At 55.1% G+C, this 17,712-nt stretch overlaps 1 protein-coding gene across 6 annotated transcripts in view; it reads left to right on the forward strand.

Moving 5' to 3' along the window:
* ARHGAP22 (Rho GTPase activating protein 22) overlaps positions 1-17,712 on the forward strand; it is a 169,021-nt gene that overhangs the window by 28,716 nt on the left and 122,593 nt on the right. Inside the window, exon 1 of one of the 6 annotated variants that reach the window (XM_040970522.1) lies at positions 11,968-12,003. The exons of the other annotated variants lie outside the window; for them this stretch is intronic. Coding sequence (XP_040826456.1) covers positions 11,970-12,003 — 34 coding nt within the window. The 5' untranslated portion in view covers positions 11,968-11,969. Of the gene's footprint in view, positions 1-11,967; positions 12,004-17,712 lie in introns of those variants that run through there. 6 annotated transcript variants of the gene reach the window in all.

Below are 17,712 nucleotides of genomic sequence, written 5' to 3' on the forward strand. Positions count from 1 at the left end.
AGGCATGTTAAACCTCAGCCCATGCTGCTGGCACCCCATATCTCACTGTTCTACTTCCCATCCGGCTTCCTGAGAGTGACCCGGGAAAGCAGCAGAAGTTGGCCCAGGTGCTTGGGCTCCTGCACCCACATGGGAGACACAGAAGAAGCTCCTGGCTCCTGGCTTCAAACCAGCCCAGTTCCAGCTGTAGCAGTCATTTGGGGAATGAGCCAACAGATGAAACATCTGTCTGTCTGTCTGTCTTCTTCTCCTCTCTCTGTAAAATCTGTATTTCAACTAAAAATAAGTGAATCCTAAAAAAATAAAATTTTTAAAAAAAAGAGCCATTCCCATTTTTCAGATCCCGTAAGCAATGTCCTCCTCGTCACCGTCTCCCCCACTCATTAGCATCTGATGGAGTGACCCACCAACCCGTGAAAACTGGGGCAACTGGGCGGGGAGTTAGGGAGGAATAAGGAAAGCTGGAAGGATGTATCCGCTTTCCCAGGATGCAGCCGTGGCTCTGCCAAGGCCAAGAAGGAGGAGATCCCAGGATGCAGGATGACTGGGAAGAAGTTAATCCCCACTTGGAGGCTCCAGGAAACTCCCGGAAAGCTCGCTCAGGCTCAACTCCACCACTCAGTCAGGCCTCTTTTTGCTAAAGGTCCATCTGGGGCCTCCTCCTCTCCCATCTCACTGGTTACTCTCTGGCCCATGAACAACAGGTATCTCTCTGTGCAGAATGAACCAGCTGGCAGCTTGGGTTCGATGTCAGTGCCAACCCTGTGGCTCCACTAACGATCCAGAAAGTGAGAGCTGATGCAGTAAGGTGCTGTGATCCACGCAAAATTCTCTGGTTGGTGTGAGACACGTGGACTTCGTGTTCCTGGTAGACTGCCGTCTCAGCCCGTTTTCCTGTCACTCTCAAGGAATACTGCAGGCTGGGCGGTTCATAAGGATGGAAGACTTGTCCGGCTTACGGTGTTGAGGGCTGGGAATTTTCAGATTGGGCAGAATTCTTCCGTCTAGTGGGAGCATCACACGGCTCAGGGCCTCCCGTGATGTAATAGAGCAAGCATCCTAGCTCAGGTCTCCTCTCTCCTTCAAAAGCCACAGACCTGTGGAATCCAGGAGGTGCTGGAAAAAGCCCCACCTCCAAAGCCCCACCTCCAAATGCCTCATTAGATTAGGCTTCTATTGTCTTAACAGTTTCCAGACAGGAGTATGCTTCTTAAAAAAACAAACAAACAAACAAAAACCAAAAAAAAACTACCTTTTTAAAAAAGATTGTAATTTTATTTGAAAGGCAGAGTTACAGAGAGAAGGTTCACTCCCCAAATGGTCCCAATCAGACGGAGCTGAGCGGATCCAAAGCCTGGAACTAGGAGTTTCTTCTGGGTCTGCCACATGGGTGCAAGGACCTAAGCAAGCTGAGTAGTAATTCTACTGTTTTCTCAGGCCATTAGCAGGGAGCTGGATTGGAAGTAGAGTAAGCAGGACTTGAACTGGTGCCCAAATGGGATAGTGGTACTGCAAGCGGAAGCCTAGTTTGCTATGCCACAGTGCCAATGGATGGATTACATTTTAATCTGGGTTTTGGGGGGTAACAAATGAATGCTCATCTGTGACCATCAAGCAAATGGTTTCTGCCCCATGGTGGTGGGAGTGGCCATGCAGACTGTATTGTAATGATGAATATGAAATGGTCCAATAGAAGCGTGTCTGGGATGGGCAAGGCAGCCCCAGGAGAAGCCACTGATGATGGGTTGAAGGAAGGTATTACGTGTGCACGAGCCATGCAATGGTTAAAACATGAGGATGAAATAAAGATTAGAAAGATGAGAGCAAGTGCCAGAGGTTGGAGGGCTCCCCCAGAGGCACCGTGTGGGTGGACAGGGATGACTCTCAAGCCTGTGGGCCACAACACCTGTCCCACAGCCCCTGGGGGCACCAGGCACTGGAGGGGCGGGCGGGCTGCAGCTTTCAGCCTATGATACCCAGTAACTAGGCTGGTGACTAGGGAGATGGAGAAGAACGTACCCCTGGCAGCAGGGCGGGCAGGTGAGAGGCAATGCCATCGGTGCAGATCCCGGGAGGAACATGAGGGCTCAGGCGAAAACCTGTGACCTGGACCTCCGTTGGAATCTGTGGGCTGCAGATCACCCAGAAGCTCCCAGAGCAGCACACGTGGGCAAAGGGAACTGGTGGCAGGTGTCAGAGCCCTCTGGGAATGGGAGAATCAGGCCTGGGGGTTGGGCAGGAATGACAACGGCTCTAAGCGCCTCAAAGCCAGAGGCAAGGGTGGGAGAGGGGTCTGGCAGCTATGCTTCTGGTTGGGATGATACTGTACATCCGGGCCCAGGTTCTAATCCTGGCTGCAGCGTCCTCCGGATCAGACCCTGTATCTGTATGATATGGTTCATGTGGGGGACCCAGATGGAGTTTCCAGGCCCCTAGCTTCAGCCCGCATCAGCCCCACCATTGGAGGTGTTTGGAGAATTAAGCAAAGAGCTCACTGTGTATGTGTGTGTGTGTGTCTTTCGCCATCTGCTCCACTCTATCTCTCAAATGGAAAATGAACTTTTTCTGGAAGGAAGAGTACATTTAGGATGCCTCCCCATGCTGTAGGGCACCTTCGGTACTTGGGGATGTTGTCCGTGCCACAAACCACAGAACCCGTTTCCATCCAAGACACTGGAAGCCCAGGCCGGGACATGTGACATGCTGAGCCCCTGTCACACGGCTGCACCGGAGTGCCTGTGAGGGACAGAGCAGATTGTTCCTGACAGCGTCCCCAGACGCAGACAGGGAGCACGTCTGAATAGGGAGGGGTCAGTCCCATCACGCTGGACAGAGGAGGTAGAGAGCGGTACCTTGGAGAAAAGGAAGAAGCTGGGAGGATGGGAAGGGAGGGGAGTGTCAGGTGCATATGGAGAGGAAGTGAGATCAGCAGACACCAGCTCCAGGAGGGGCTGGGCCCCCGGGTGGGAAGAGTGGGGAGGAACTGACCCTGGGGAGGAGGTGCCTGGTGGAGGGAGGGGGCCTGGGAAGTTTGCATGTTTTCCATCTGTTCTCGGCCTGCTTTTCCACACCCAGCAGGTGTTCTCACAAGGGAGAAGCCCTGTTTCTCAACTGTGCACATTAACAAAAACGGTGATTTATCGCTTGCTAAATCCTGCTCCTTGCTGGAGGTTGCAGGGAGGGAAGGCACTGAAGACCCACTTCCTCGTTGGTCCCTGGGAGGGCAGGAGTTGCCAATGGGATGTTGGCATGCACCCTTCCCCTCCTACTCCCCAGCCCTGCTTTTGAGGAAGGGGACAGCCCTTGGAACCCCAGTGCATCACATTCCCAGGGCCCAGAAACACATCAGCAGCCCCATGCAGGGCCTGTGCCAGTGAGCCCCACGCTGGGCCTATGCTACCATGAGCCCCACACTGGGCCTGTGCCACCATGAGCCCCACGCTGGGCCTGTGCCACCATGAGCCCCACGCTGGGCCTGTGCCACCATGAGTCCCATGCTGGGCCTGTGCCACCATGAGCCCCACACTGGGCCTGTGCCACCATGAGTCCCATGCTGGGCCTGTGCCACCATGAGCCCCACACTGGGCCTGTGCCACCATGAGCCCCACACTGGGCCTGTGCCACCATGAGTCCATGCGGGCCTGTGCCACCATGAGTCCATGCTGGCCTGTGCCACCATGAGTCCCATGCTGGGCCTGTGCCACCATGAGTCCCATGCTGGGCCTGTGCCACCATGAGCCCCACGCTGGGCCTGTGCCACCATGAGCCCCACGCAGGGCCTGTGCCAGTGAGCCCCACGCAGGGCCTGTGCCACCATGAGCCCCACGCTGGGCCTGTGCCACCATGAGCCCCACGCTGGGCCTGTGCCAGTGAGCCCCACGCAGGCCTGTGCCACCTGAGCCCACGCTGGGCCTGTGCCACCATGAGCCCCACACTGGGCCTGTGCCACCATGAGCCCCACGCTGGGCCTGTGCCACCATGAGCCCCACGCTGGGCCTGTGCCACCATGAGCCCCACACTGGGCCTGTGCCACCATGAGCCCCACGCAGGGCCTGTGCCAGTGAGCCCCACGCTGGGCCTGTGCCACCATGAGCCCCACACTGGGCCTGTGCCACCATGAGCCCCACGCTGGGCCTGTGCCAGTGAGCCCCACGCAGGGCCTGTGCCACCATGAGCCCCACGCTGGGCCTGTGCCACCATGAGCCCCACACTGGGCCTGTGCCACCATGAGTCCCGTGCAGGGCCTATGCCAGTGAGCCCCATGCTGGGCCTGTGCCAGTGAGCCCCACGCAGGGCCTGTGCCACCATGAGCCCCACACTGGGCCTGTGCCACCATGAGTCCCGTGCAGGGCCTATGCCAGTGAGCCCCATGCTGGGCCTGTGCCAGTGAGCCCCACGCAGGGCCTGTGCCACCATGAGCCCCACGCTGGGCCTGTGCCACCATGAGCCCCACGCTGGGCCTGTGCCACCATGAGCCCCACGCTGGGCCTTTCCCTACTGAGAAACCCACTGCAAGGCTTTGAGACTAAACAGATCCTTTTCTCAGACACATGTGACTCCATGCAGAATCCAGATAGCTGCGTGCGTGGGGCAGAGGTTCCTGGGTGAGCAGAGATTCTGCGTGAGATCAGAGGGCTGTCCTGCACCCAGGCTAGAAGCCCAAGCTACTTCAGATCCCACCAACAAAGGACACGGTGCCCAGTGGCAGGAACACGGGTCAGCGGGCCGCCTCCAGATGTCCACTCTTTTAGGGTGAGTCCCAGCTTCTCAGCCAACTTCACATTCTTCTTGGGTGGACCTCAGCCAGGGACTGCGCAAGATGGTGGCAGCCAAGGTCAGGCTCCTCTGGACAACATTCTCTGGCCAAGAATTATGCAACATGGTGGCAGCTGAGGTCATGCTCTCTTGGACAGGCCCCCAGCCAAGGAGCTGTGCAAGGCCGCAGTACCCAGGCCTGACCCCTTGCCGCCCTAAGCCAGGTCCTTCAGTGGGGCTGCCAGGGCTGCAGGGGGACTGGTAGGCTTGTGTGGTGTTGTGATGCTCGGCTGCGTGCCCCAGCACCCCCCTCCCGCTCAGGTGTTAGTCTAATAAAACTCTCAGCATCTATGCCCAGATGTGGACTGGGACACCACGCACTCCTTTGCTCAGCGCACACATCAGCTGTGACTGTCGGCTGATGGACGCTGGAATGAAAGCTCATGATTATGGTATCTAAGGCCTGCTCGGTGTTGCCAGACCACCCCTCCTCCAGACCAGCGCCAAAGGGCTCTGGCACACACACCCTGAGAACACAGGTCATGCCCCCGTGGCTTTCCAAGCAAAGCCTCTTGCTCTGACCTGGTTGTGCCCAAGTGGGTTCCAAATGCTGAATTCTGGATTCTGCATCCTTGTCCTTCCGCCCAGGAACCCAGTAAAGATCACACAGATGTGGGAATCAGGGTTCCAGACTGCTGATGGGGGCCTAGGCTATTCAGTGAGAAAATATCTCATTAAAAAAAATAGTTGAAATGAAAAGCTGAGGTAACGTGCTGGTATTTGGCACAGGGGTTAACCCATCTTGGGGTGCCTGAGTCCCATGTTGAGTGTCTGGATTCTTCCCAGTTCTGCTCTCACTTCCTGCTTCCTGCTGATACCCATGGAGTGGGGCGGGGGTGCTGGCGGGGCGTCAGCGATGGCTCACGTGGCTGGATTCCTTCCACCCACATACGTGACTTTAATCAATAGGCCGTCTGGCTGTTGCAGTCATTGAGGGAGTGAACCAAAGGATAGGAGATCTTTCTTGCTCTCTCTCACTTTCTTTCATTCTCTCTTTTTCGTTTTCAAATAAATAAAGGAAGAAGTGGGTGTTTGGTGGAGGTCAGGAGCCAAGGGGAAAAGACACAACAGAACTGAAGCCAGGGACGGCAGGCAGGCAGTGGGGCCTGCTCACTGGGGCAGGGAGAGAGTGCCAGCATGTCCAGGAGGGAAAGTCACCTGCCCTGGGGACAAAGCTAGTGCACCGTGTGACCGCTAAGCGCAGAGCACCGGGACCGCTGCCTCTAGGTCCCTGTGCGCGTGTCCAGGTTCACAGGGAGGGGAACCCGCAGGGACCGCCCCTGTCTTCTCCAGGGGGCTTCCAAGGCAGCCCCATCTCAGTTCACCAGAGAAGGGGAGGAGAGGCTCGGAGGCCGGAGACCTAGAAGGGACCACGTCACTTCTGCTTTTGCACAGTGGCCAAGATAAACCACGATGAACTACACAGAGGCGGGGCATTTGGCGGGGACGGGGGTGGGGGTGTGTGGAGGGGTACCTTCCAGGAAGATGGGGAAGGAAGGGTTGGGGAGAGTGAGAACTCCTGCCCGGAGCACCGAGTCAGCAGTGACCGTAGTCAGACAGTGTGAATGAGGTAGGGAAGGACCGGCAGATGCCCAACAGCCGGCTCCCAGAAAGGAAAGCATGCAGAAGCCCCGACCCACAGCATTTCCCATTTCCTTGGTGTCAACACTCCCACCATGGTCGGCTGCAAACCATCAGGTTGACGTCACACAACATGTGGCAGGAACAGGCGGACTGTGACAGCCCAAAAGGTGACGTTGGCCACATCCCGGAACTGAGGTCAGTGATCTTGAGCCTAAGGTGAAGTGAAATGATTAGGGAAGGATGAGTTTGGAATAGGTGTTGCTTTTGTTTGATCTATTTATGTTTTGAAGATCTGTTTTGTTCTATTTGGAAGGCAGAGTAATAGGGACCGTCCATCCACTGATTGGTTCCCCCAAAGGCTGTGGTGACAAGGGGCTGCGCCGGGATGAAGCCAGGAGCCTGGCACTCCATCCTGGTCTCCCACACAGATGACAAGAGCGCAAGTACTTGGCCCATCTCCCGTTGCTTTCCAGGCATGTTGGCAGGGAGCTGGATAGTAAGCAGAGCAGCCAGAACTCCAACTGGCGCTATGTTACGGCATGCCAGCATTGCAAGTGGTGGCCTACCCGGGTTCACTGTGTTAGCCCTATCACCTTCGTTTCAAATATGATTGACTTGATTGTAAGTTTATATCATTTATTTTTATTATATTATGATTATTTGTGTGTGAGAGAGAGAGAGAGAGAAAGGGGGAGGTGAAGAGAGAGAGAGAGCTTGCATAGTTCGGCTCTGCACTGACCAGGGCTGGGCCAAAGCTGTCACCAGGATCCTAGGCACTCAACCCAGGTCTTTTCCACCTGAGTATCAGAGACCAGACCACATTACTGCTGTCTTGCAATGGGTGAATTATCAGGAAAAGGCTCAAATCCAATCACATGGATATGGGACATCGATTTTTTTTTAAAAAAAAGAATTATGTATTTATATTAGGAAGGCAGATTTGCAGAGAGATAAAAAGACAGAGAGAAAGATCTTCCATGTGCCAGTTCACTTCCCAAATGACCTCAATGGCCAGAGCTGAGCCAATCTGAAGCCAGGAGCCTCTTCCAGGTCTCCCATGCAGGTGCAGGGTCCCAAGGCTTTGGGCCATCCATGACTGCTATCCCAGGCCACAAGCAGGGAGCTGGATGGGAAGTGGGGCAGCCAGGACACAACCCTGTGCCCATATGGGATGGTGGTGCTGGAAGGTGGAGGATTAGCCTGTTAAGGCTAATATGTTAACAAGGGGCTTAACCATAAGATCAGATGGCCTACCTCATCTTTTTCTTGTGTTGTTGCTAATGTTTCTTTAAAAAAAATTTTTTTTTCCTAACTTGTTAGAGAGGTTGATTCACAGATTCACTCGCCAAATGACTCCAACAGCTGAGGCTGGATCAGGCCAAAACCCAGGACCCAGAAATTCCATCTGGGTCTCCCTCGTGGGTGGTTCTTGGGCCTGTTGGATGGCCTTCCCAAGGCGGGACGCTGGATGGTTGCTCCAGTGAAGGAGGCCTACAGCAGGCAGCGGCAGCTGAACCCCAACACCGCAAATGCCAGCCCTGCCCCCCGCCTCGATATGACAAGTGATGTCTTCATTAAACAACTGGCTTACAGTCCTTGCAAATGTATCAGTCAGCTCTGAAGCCAGCAGCCGGCTAGTCCACCAGCTACTGAGAGCTGCAGAAGGAGAAGCTGAGGAATGAGGGAGGGGGCACTGCTGGAGATCTTGGGAGACATACTTGGGACCTGGGCAGTGGCGGCATGCTGGCAGCAGGAGCAATAGGCCAGCAGGGGACACTGACCACGGCAGGCAGGCAGGTGGGTCTAGCGCAACAGCCAAGTAGTCGATAATGTGTTTCCCTTTACCTGCAGAAAAGCTTGCTCCTGCCCTCCCTGCAGCTTCTTAACAGAGAGATGAAGCTCTACCGTCTCCACCGTAGCGTTGTACAAATTAGAGCAAAAGCTCACCTCCCTGCAACAGGCTGCAGGTTCCCTATCCACCCCCTCTAAATTAGGAAGCCTGGCTCTGCCGGAAGAAGCCAAATCCAGTTCCCCTGCGCCCTCTCCTGGAAACTTTGCGCAGTGCACAGGCTGGGACTCTGAAGTCGGGGTGTCTCCCCACTTCACATGCGCTAAGGCAGGAACTGAGGTTCTTTCTGAGCCGCAGAGGGCTTGGCAGGTGTGCCTCTCGCTGAGAAGTCTTCCTTGGGTGGCAGCAGCCAAGCCTGCCTCTGGAGGCTCTGAGCCCAGAAATGTGCCAGGGTCTCCCAAAGCAGCAGCTGCACACTGGATCCCCGGAGGACCTTTTCATTTTTTAATATTATTATTTTTTTTTGAGAAGCAGAGAACCGGAAGGAGAAGAGAGAAAGAGAGAGAACTGCTCCCATGCGGCCTATTGCCTGCAGTGGCTGGAGCTGAGCTGAGGAGGGAGTGAGGTACAGAGGGGGTGCGGGGTTCCAGGGTCCTAACTTCCTGAACCATACTACTGCCCTGGGAGGGTCTGCTGGGGGGTGGGGGGATGCCAGGAGCCGGAGCTGTCCAACCCATGATGGGAGGCAGGTATCTTAGTCCCTAAGCTTGCACAATGCCTGATGACCTGCCCAAGTGGTTAACTCAGAGTTCCCATCGCCAAGGCACCCCAGGGGTGAGTGTCTCACCAGCAGGTGTGCCCTGCAGCATTCCTTCTGGATCCATGTGCCCCTCTCCCCCAGCTGGCTCCAGAACAGCCTTAGAGAATACAGCATGACCTGAAGCGGGTCACTGGTAAAGGCAGACCCAGGGCCACCACTGGGGGTGTTTCAGGGAAGTGGGGCAGGAGCCACCTGTCTCAGCAGCTCACCTGTTCCTCCCATCCTCCTTCTTGGCTATTTTTTTTTTTTAATTAGAGTCCATGCAGGATATGCTCATCGATTTCTAGGACCCAAGCAGCCTCTTAGAAGCATGGCATGAGAGAAAAGCTCATGTTGCCCACCCCAGCCCCCCACCCTGCCCCAATGCAAACCCGGGATTACCTTCTGCGTGTCTGTCCCCAGCTTGACTTCTGGGTCTGAGCCCAGAGCCTGTGGTTTCGTTCTGTTCCAACTCTGATCCTCAGCAAGCAGGCCAGGGGACCGAGTGACTTCATGTGGTCCGGGGAAACAGCTGCACAGGAAAAGAGCCCCGGAGGTGATTTCTTAACACAAACAAGCCTGAGCCGACCCAGGCTGAGACCCAGCGCTGGAGAAAGCGCTCCCATTTCTCAATGGTGCTTCGATTGCTCAAGATGCCAGCCCGGCCGGCCGTGGGACTCACCCTGTGGCCCTGCTGTGTGCCTGTGAGACTGCCCACAGCTCACCCAACTCCCAGTCCTCGGGATCTCTGTCCCGGCCGGACCCGGGGCCCCTACCTGGCCCCAAAGGAACATTCCTTGGTGGTGTTTCTTAGAGCTGACCTTCGACAGCCTGGGGCGCAGGGCTGGCAGTGCAGGAGGGGTCCCCCAGAAGGGGCACAAATCAGGCCCGGAAGGGGCGAGGGGCATGCTGGTGACCCTTTCCGCTGGTGCAGTGGGCAGTCTCGAAAGTGGGGAAAGTGCTCTTTGCGTGACAAATGGGCAGGGCCATTCTGGGAAGAGAGGAAGTGCACATGGACAGGGCATCCAGGAGCCAGGGCTCCTGTGGAGCAGCAGTTAAGAGATGGGTCAGAGAGGAAGGTCTGCCAGGACTTGGCTGTTAAATCATGGGACCCATTCATCCCCTTGGCTGGTAGCCAAGAGCCCCAAGGGAGGGGACTGAGTACTGACTAAGCTTTGTCTTGGTGTCCCTGGCCACGCAACTCACCACATCCTGGTGAGTCGTCCTCCTTGCCCCTCACCCCCAATCCTCCCTTCCTCTCTCCTGCCCGACTGCAGGCAGAGCTGAGGACCTCTCCCAGGGCCCCTCCCCCACCCCCAGCAGGACTGATTTGGGAACCAGCACTTGTGGACCATTCTGAGGACCGTGAAGAGCTGGACGGAGGCCACTCACAGCAGGGAGGTTATTGCTCAAGTCAAGAGGACCCCATGGGATGCAGCCCCAAACAGCCCCACCCCCCGGGGAGGGGGCTGACTTCGTTGCCTAAGAGGTCACTCGGGTTGATCACCGGCCGGGAGGTGTGAGCTTGCCGAGAGCTCTGGACCAAGGACTGTTAGCATGGAGCGGTCAGAACTAGAATATCTGAAGAAATTGTAGACAGGGTCCTGGGCTTAGAGGCAGCCCTGACACCTGGTGACATGCAACGGAGGGGGGTGATTCAGCCGTGCTGTGCCTCTGGTCCCACCCGGAGAGTCATTGCAATAGCAGCAGCCTTGGAAGTTGACCCATTCAGTGAGATACTGACCAGAAAGCAGAAACCTCAGGTGCCCAACACACAGTAGGCTTCCCAAGTGACACCTATAGGGGCGTAGCTGATCAAGCCACTGCCTGCCACACCCTGGTCTCATACGGGCACCTGAGTCCTGGCTGCTCCACTTCCAATCCAGCTCCCTGCCGGTGTTCCTGGGAAAGCAGCGGAGGATGGCCCAAGTGCTTGATTCCTGTCACCCACGTGGGAGACCCAGAGGAAGCTTTTGGCTCCAGACTTCAGACTCATTCCAATCGTTCTGGGGAGTGAACCAGCAGCAGCTGTTAAACCTCGTCTCTCTGTATGTCTCTGTAACTCATGATAGTCGTTGTAGGTTGGGTGGTTGTTAAAGGGCTTAATACTGGACCCTCAAAATGCCCCAGGTTACGCCCCCTGAGAATCATGTTAATTAATTAACACTAATTGAACAGATGGGGTAGTTAGCAGAAATTCACTTTCTAATTGACAGAATAGTTTCTGAGCTCCTACCTTGTGCAGCCTTCTAAAGGCCTACTGTGTGCAGCCTTCTAAAGGCAATGCCTTCAGAGTAGCACTTACTGCATCTTCTTCCTAAGGTGGCATGAATAGTTAATATCCCTCACGGACATTTTCCACTGGACCTGTCCCCTGAGGATGAAGAGCCTGCTGGCTCCTTCTAAGACACCTGTATCTCAACACCTCAGAGTTCACAGGCAGGTCGCATCCGGCTGAGCCCAGGGGGTCTCCGTCACCTTCTCCCCAGGAGCGCTCTCCCACTGGAGACTTGGCAGGCCGTAGGGCCAGGTGTCTCTGACCCATAAAGCTCTCCAGGCCGGCTCGCACGCTTCGAAACAAGCCCAGCGCGCGCAGAATACGACCCAAGCCCCGCCGAGTACTCCGCCAGCACTGCTCCCTCTCGAGTCCCGCCCCAGGGCTCCCAGCTCTGTGCAGAATGGACCGCGCCGCGTGCGCCCCTTGCTGGGCGGAGCGGCTGCCGGCCAGCCCCGCCCTGGCCCAGTGATTGATCGGCAGTGATGACCGCGGCTTTAATGGTCCGCTCAGATAGGAATTAATTCTGGGATGGATAAATAATGCATCGAGGCTGTATGTAGTCCAAGGCAAGCTGTCCGTCCAGATCCAAGATAGGAGCCGTGCGCGGGGGAGCTCAGGAGGGGCGCCTGGGCGAGAGGAAGAGAAAAGGCGAGTGGATGACAGCATGATTGGCACCGCGGGCCCAGCCGGGCGGCTGCGGAAACATGCTGAGCCCAAAGATCCGGCAGGCCCGGAGGGGTAAGTCCAACTTTTCGGGGTTTCGGCGGGCTTCGCACGTGCCCCCTTGGCAGCCGCGCGCGCGCTCTCGCTCACTTGCTGGGGCGCGCAGCGGAGCTGTGCCGCCGGGTGTTCCCTGGGGCTGGCGTGCCGGGACCAGCGCCCACTGGAGGGTGAGCGAGCAGCCTCGTGACTGGGGAGCCCTTCCCAGGGAGTCGCGGGGAGGGGGCAGTGTGCGGCTCCGGGCACCGCCAAAGGGCGGTGGCTGGCTAATAGCCGGGGGGGGGCGATGGGAGGAGGGGGGCATCCGCGGGGAGAGCGCAGGCTTAGCCTCGCCCAGCAAGTTTTCCAGAGGCTCGGGGTTGTTCCAGGCCATCAGGTGGCAGCTCGGAGGCGACTTTGTTTCCACATTAACCCCATGTCCAGCACGGGATGCGGACCTTGCTGGGGCTGGGGCAGGAGGGCAATGGCGTGGCGCCAGGAGGCAGTCGGTCCTAGATCTTATTCCCGCATCTTGGGCGGTGTGCAGGGAGCGGTTCCCCAGACAGGTTGGAGGGGGGGAGGGGGACGGGGGAGGGCGTCAGGCATTTGCGCCAGGAGAAGGCTCAGGAAACCCCAGGGCCTAGGGCCAGGAGGGGCCAGATACAGGAGCTGTTTCAGAGAGCTGGAAGCAGCAGCGAGGAGAGGCCAGGACTGTGAGCCTCGGCCTTTGTCCCAGCAGCATGGGTCCAGATCTCCGCCGCCTGCTGCACAGGGCTAACCACAGCATCTTCCTAGACAGCCACTCAGGGGCCAAAGCCAGGAGGCCTTTCCCAGCAGCCTGTGGATCTCAGGGGGGAAATTGCAGGTGCATTTTCAGGTGGTCGGTGTTTTGGAGGGCCATATCTTCTCTTGTGAGTCTTGCGAATGAGGTGGGGTCGTGAGAGAGGGGTGCGAAACAGTGTGTGGCTCAGCAGGGTTTGCAGCTGGAACCTTCCAGATTCCTGTGGGAACCGCCTGCTTGGCACACCTCCTGCCGGGTGGGACCTGCCTTCCAGTGCATTCACCAGTCATTTGGACCTCTCTGTGGTATGCCCTGGGGGCCACTGTAACCTGGGGTCCCCAGTGGGCAAAGGAGGACCCTGCATGGCTCTGACAAAGAATGAGGCACCGTCTGGTGGTGACCCCAGAGGTGGGCCGGGCCAGACCTAGTTGCACCCTCAGGCTCTTGTGTCACCAGCTGGCACGCTGGCCTGTGTGGCTACTGGCATGCTGCTAAGTTCAGACAGAAAAATTGCACATCAGATTTCACTGATATAGAACTGAAAGAAAAGAAAATGATACAAAATATCTGATACATAATACTGGCGTATCAATTATACGCTTTTGGCATGTATTAGGTTAAATTCAACAGATGATTAAGATGATTTTTTTTTTAAGCTGTTGCAGGGAGATTTACAGTCACCTTTCTAGCTCCTGTTATACTCTGCATCCTTATTTCTGCTAAGAAGAGGCGTGTTTCCGCTGAGAGGTTCATAGGCATTTAAATGAAGGGGGTTCAAAAACGGGATGAACACTCCCCAGCCCCCCAGCGTGATTTGATGCTGTCTGAGATATTTCTGGTTGTTCTCACTGGAAAGGGCTCGTGGCATGCGGCGAGCAGAGGCCCGGCATGTGGGTGAACAGGCTGCCGTGCCCAGGGCAGGCCCCCGGCAGACAGTCCCCCAGCCTCAGCTGTCACTATAGCGCCAGGTGCCATGGTGAAAACCCTCTACTGGATGATACCATCTGTCTGGTCGCAGAACAAGATGAAGTTGATAGCCCTGTTTTCCCAGACGTTAATAAAAAGATCAGTTACCCACAAAAAAATATGTACGCTCGTAAACCATGACAAGAGACAGGCTAGCAGCATGAATTACAGTTGGAACTGCCCGACGCAGGTCAAGTCAGTGGTTTTGGAGGTGTGAGCTGAAGCTTAACAGGGAGCTGAGCAGGTCAGGGCAGGATGGCGAGGGACTGGGGAGGGACGGAAGAAGGCCAGGGTCCAGACCTGGGCAGGGGCAGGGAGACGGATCACCACACACAGGTGCCCTGAGTGGGGGCGGGAGCAGTGGCACATGGGACCAGCCAGGCTGAAGCTGGGAGCAGGAAGAGGCCGGAACCAGGCCGAGGCAGCACATTGGCCCGTGGTCCATTAAAGGCTAACTTTCCTTTGGTGGGGGTATCTTTGAAGAAATAGGGACTGAAAGATCCATCCGCATTCATCCCCAATGCAGGTGTTTCAGGAACTGGGCTGAGTATGTGGGCATTTTCAGAGTTGGCCATGGCTACAAAGGCAGACTCGCACAGCTAGTATGCTGTGTGGCCTGCTACGAGCTGTGCCTACCGCAGACACGCCTCCAGGCTGCTTTATAGCACGCAGGTGTACCGGATCCCATGGAGAAGGCCAGGTAACAAAAACCAGACCTAGTCAGTAGACTCGGCAGCCTCTCTATGGGATGGGGATACGGGGGTTGACAGCGGACACCTTTCCCGGGTGTCACCGGCTGATACCTTCTTGGCTGTTTCCATCCAGGCCAGCCCCTGGTGAGTGAGCAAAGGTTCCCATCCCGGTGTCCTCTTCCAGCAGAGCAGGAATCAAGACAGCTTCCAGGGAAGAACTGGCTACCAGTTTCCTGCCTGTGCAGCTGTCTGGGCAATGGCTGGCCACATCAGTTCAGCAAAATCATTCAGGCAACTTTGACAGCAGGCTCATTTTCTAAGTTGAAAACTTTATGTGGCTGGCCAGTGACGCGGCCCTTAGCAAAAACAACAGAAAAGGTTTCCCACCCCTACACAGAATTCTTACAGGGAAAGGAGGTTTGTTGGGGTGACAGTTCTGGGCATTTAAGTGATTGGTGCCTGTACCTGCTAGGCTTCTGGCGAGAGGAAGAGAGGGGTGGGCACGCATGGGAGGGTTCATGTGAGAAATAGACTGTCCCTCTCTCATAGGTAAATGTTATCAACACATCCTGAGACACACACACACACACAAAGATGTAGATGGTGGTTACCAGGGTTACTGGAGGAGGGCGGAGTTTACTTCCAATCCAACCCAGAACAGACAGCAGATTTCTGGCGGGCCTCTCAGGCTGTGAAACCACCATTGCACCAATGAGGGGCATAAATCCATATCCCCCACCAAATGAGGGCCGAGGAGACCCCCGTGTCAGGGGAGCCACTTCACGTCTCTTCCGGGCTCTTCTTCCTCTTCTTCATGTCTGTCTTTCGGCTGCACGGGGAAGGGAAGCCCGTGACCGTGGTTCCCTGAAATAAAGGCCATCTAAATTCTTCTTATTTATTCTTTCCCTGGTGATCGGCGAATCTAACAGTAGATGGTTAAGAGAGTGCCTGAACTAGCTTGACACAGGCCAGTGATTCAGACAGCGTATCACAACATTTTAGAGCGTCACCCAATTGCTCCAAACTGATTTCAGCAAAATGGTGTAGGCTGGCTCAAATCATACTCTACAGTAGGTCTTCTAAAAACAAAATTATGGGAAATGAGGCTTATGGAAAAAAAACTGCACAGGGATTTCAAAATTTTTGCACCAAAATAGGCATCTTTTAATTCCATTTTTCCGTGGATATGTGAAAGTACACTCCTATTACTAGTTTGAACCAGTTCAAGCTGGCCCCTTCTCCTGGAAGTGATTCCAGCCTGCTTTTGTCTGCTCAGAGCTGTTCAGATGCCATCTAGCGAAATGTAACCTGGTAGGTCTGGAAGCCAGTGAGTTTGTCTCCACCCTGCTCAGCCCTTGATGCCAGCCAAGCTCTTTCTGCACCAAGCCATATTCACATCCATGCCAGGTGGAGACAGAGGAGACATCTTACTGCACCTGCCAAGTTCCCTGGAATGGGATACATTTGAGAAATCTCCATGAAATTGCCATATGTACAGAGGTGTGAGACACACACACCTGTGTATTCTGTAACTGTTTCTTTTGCCAGGAATGGGCAGGTAGTCTTGCAGGGTGAGGAGGGGCTGTGAAGCCTGGGCAGGGCCCTGGTGCCCATGAGAGCATTCTCTGCCTCCTCTGATCACATCACCAGCCCAGGCACCTGGCTGCTTCAGAGCAGGCTCTCCTAAGGATCACAACTGGATCTGACTCATCCCCAACTTCAGCTACAGTGAGAACTGAATCCTAGAGCAGCTGATTCCAAGCGCCACATCAGAGTGCCTGGGTCTGACATCTGTCTCCGACTCTGGCTCCAGCTTCCTGTTATTGTAAACCCTGGGAGGCGATGGTGATGGCTTACTGCCACTGAGCCCAAGTTCCCAGCTCTGCTTTCAACTTCTTCATCTTGGTCTATTGCCAGCATTTGTTATCTCTCTGTGTCTCTCTCTCTCTCTTGCTTTCTCTCTGCCCCCACCCACCCACTCTGTGTATGTGTGTGTCAGTTGTCACTCTGCCTTCGAGACAAAAATAACACAAAACACAATCCCGTCCTTGATCCCGATGCTCTCCATTCACAGGGCTTCTTTCTTTTGAGGTCTGCACGCCTCGCCCCATCTTGTCTGACTCCTGTGCCCACCAGCACTGCCCAGTGTCAGGGCTCATTGCAATGGCTCTCACCTTTTCCACAGGCACGAGGATGCCTCTCTAAGCGCTCTTGATTCTGCTGATGTCCCCAGACTTTGTCATGCTGCCTGCCCCACCCCGCGCCCACCAGTTTCTGTGCCAGAGCCACAGCCACCTTCTCACATGTGGATCCAGCAGCACACCTGCCTCCAGCTCCTGAATCCCAAGCCACTCAGGGAGATGGTTCTTCACCTTAAAATCTGAAAGCCTTGCTGGCCTAGGAGCCTCATAGCCCAGCTCCTGCCAAAACTCTGACTTCCTGCCACTCTCCGAGCTTCAACCATGAGGTCTTCCTGTTTCTTCTGCATTCCAAGAGCCTTTATACACCTGTTTGCTTCTGGAGGGTCACACTCACACACTCACACGCATTCATAGACGCACATATGCACACACTATGCACACATACACACGCATACACCGAGACAGAGATGCTCACACACTCACACATACAATTGCACGCAATCATGCACACATACACACACGCCCATACATTCACAGCCACACACTGATATAAGCACATATACACACTCATACTCATTCACACTCAAATACACACTCACATATACTCACACACATTTACACTCAGACACGCTTTCACATACACTTATGCATACACATTGCATAGGCATGCGCACACCTCTTCACACGCTGCCACTCCCACTCAGCCCTCAGCTCAGGTGTCAGCAGTCGCGGCCGCCCTGTACTCCATGCCTTCCTTCCTTCCTTCCTTCCTTCCATTGGTCCTCGGACACCCCCAGTGGCATTACTTGGTGACTGTAGCCAGCCCTAGACTGTGTGCTCCAAGGAGACAGGGACCGTTTCTACATGTCCACATCATTAGAAGGGTACTTCAAAACGTTGCTGAAACAACAGAATTTAAAAGCCAGTTTGGTTTTGTGGGGAAAAAAATGTTTTTGAAAATCCATGTTGATTTTTTTTTCCAAAATATCTGTTCCCACAAACTTTGGAGGGCCCCATATGCATGAGTTTCAAGGATTTTTGCACCAGAATAAATTCATCCCTTAATTCCATTTTCCTTGAGCTCCTTCAAGTGCCCTCATAGAGTCCCATTTGAATGAATGAATGAGTGAATGAATGAATGAATGAATAGTTCAGTAGTGGCAGCAAT

This window comes from Ochotona curzoniae, unplaced genomic scaffold (genome assembly GCF_017591425.1).
Source record: "Ochotona curzoniae isolate NIBS_2020 unplaced genomic scaffold, NIBS_Ocur_1.0 scaffold_4763, whole genome shotgun sequence".
Lineage (NCBI taxonomy): Eukaryota > Metazoa > Chordata > Mammalia > Lagomorpha > Ochotonidae > Ochotona > Ochotona curzoniae.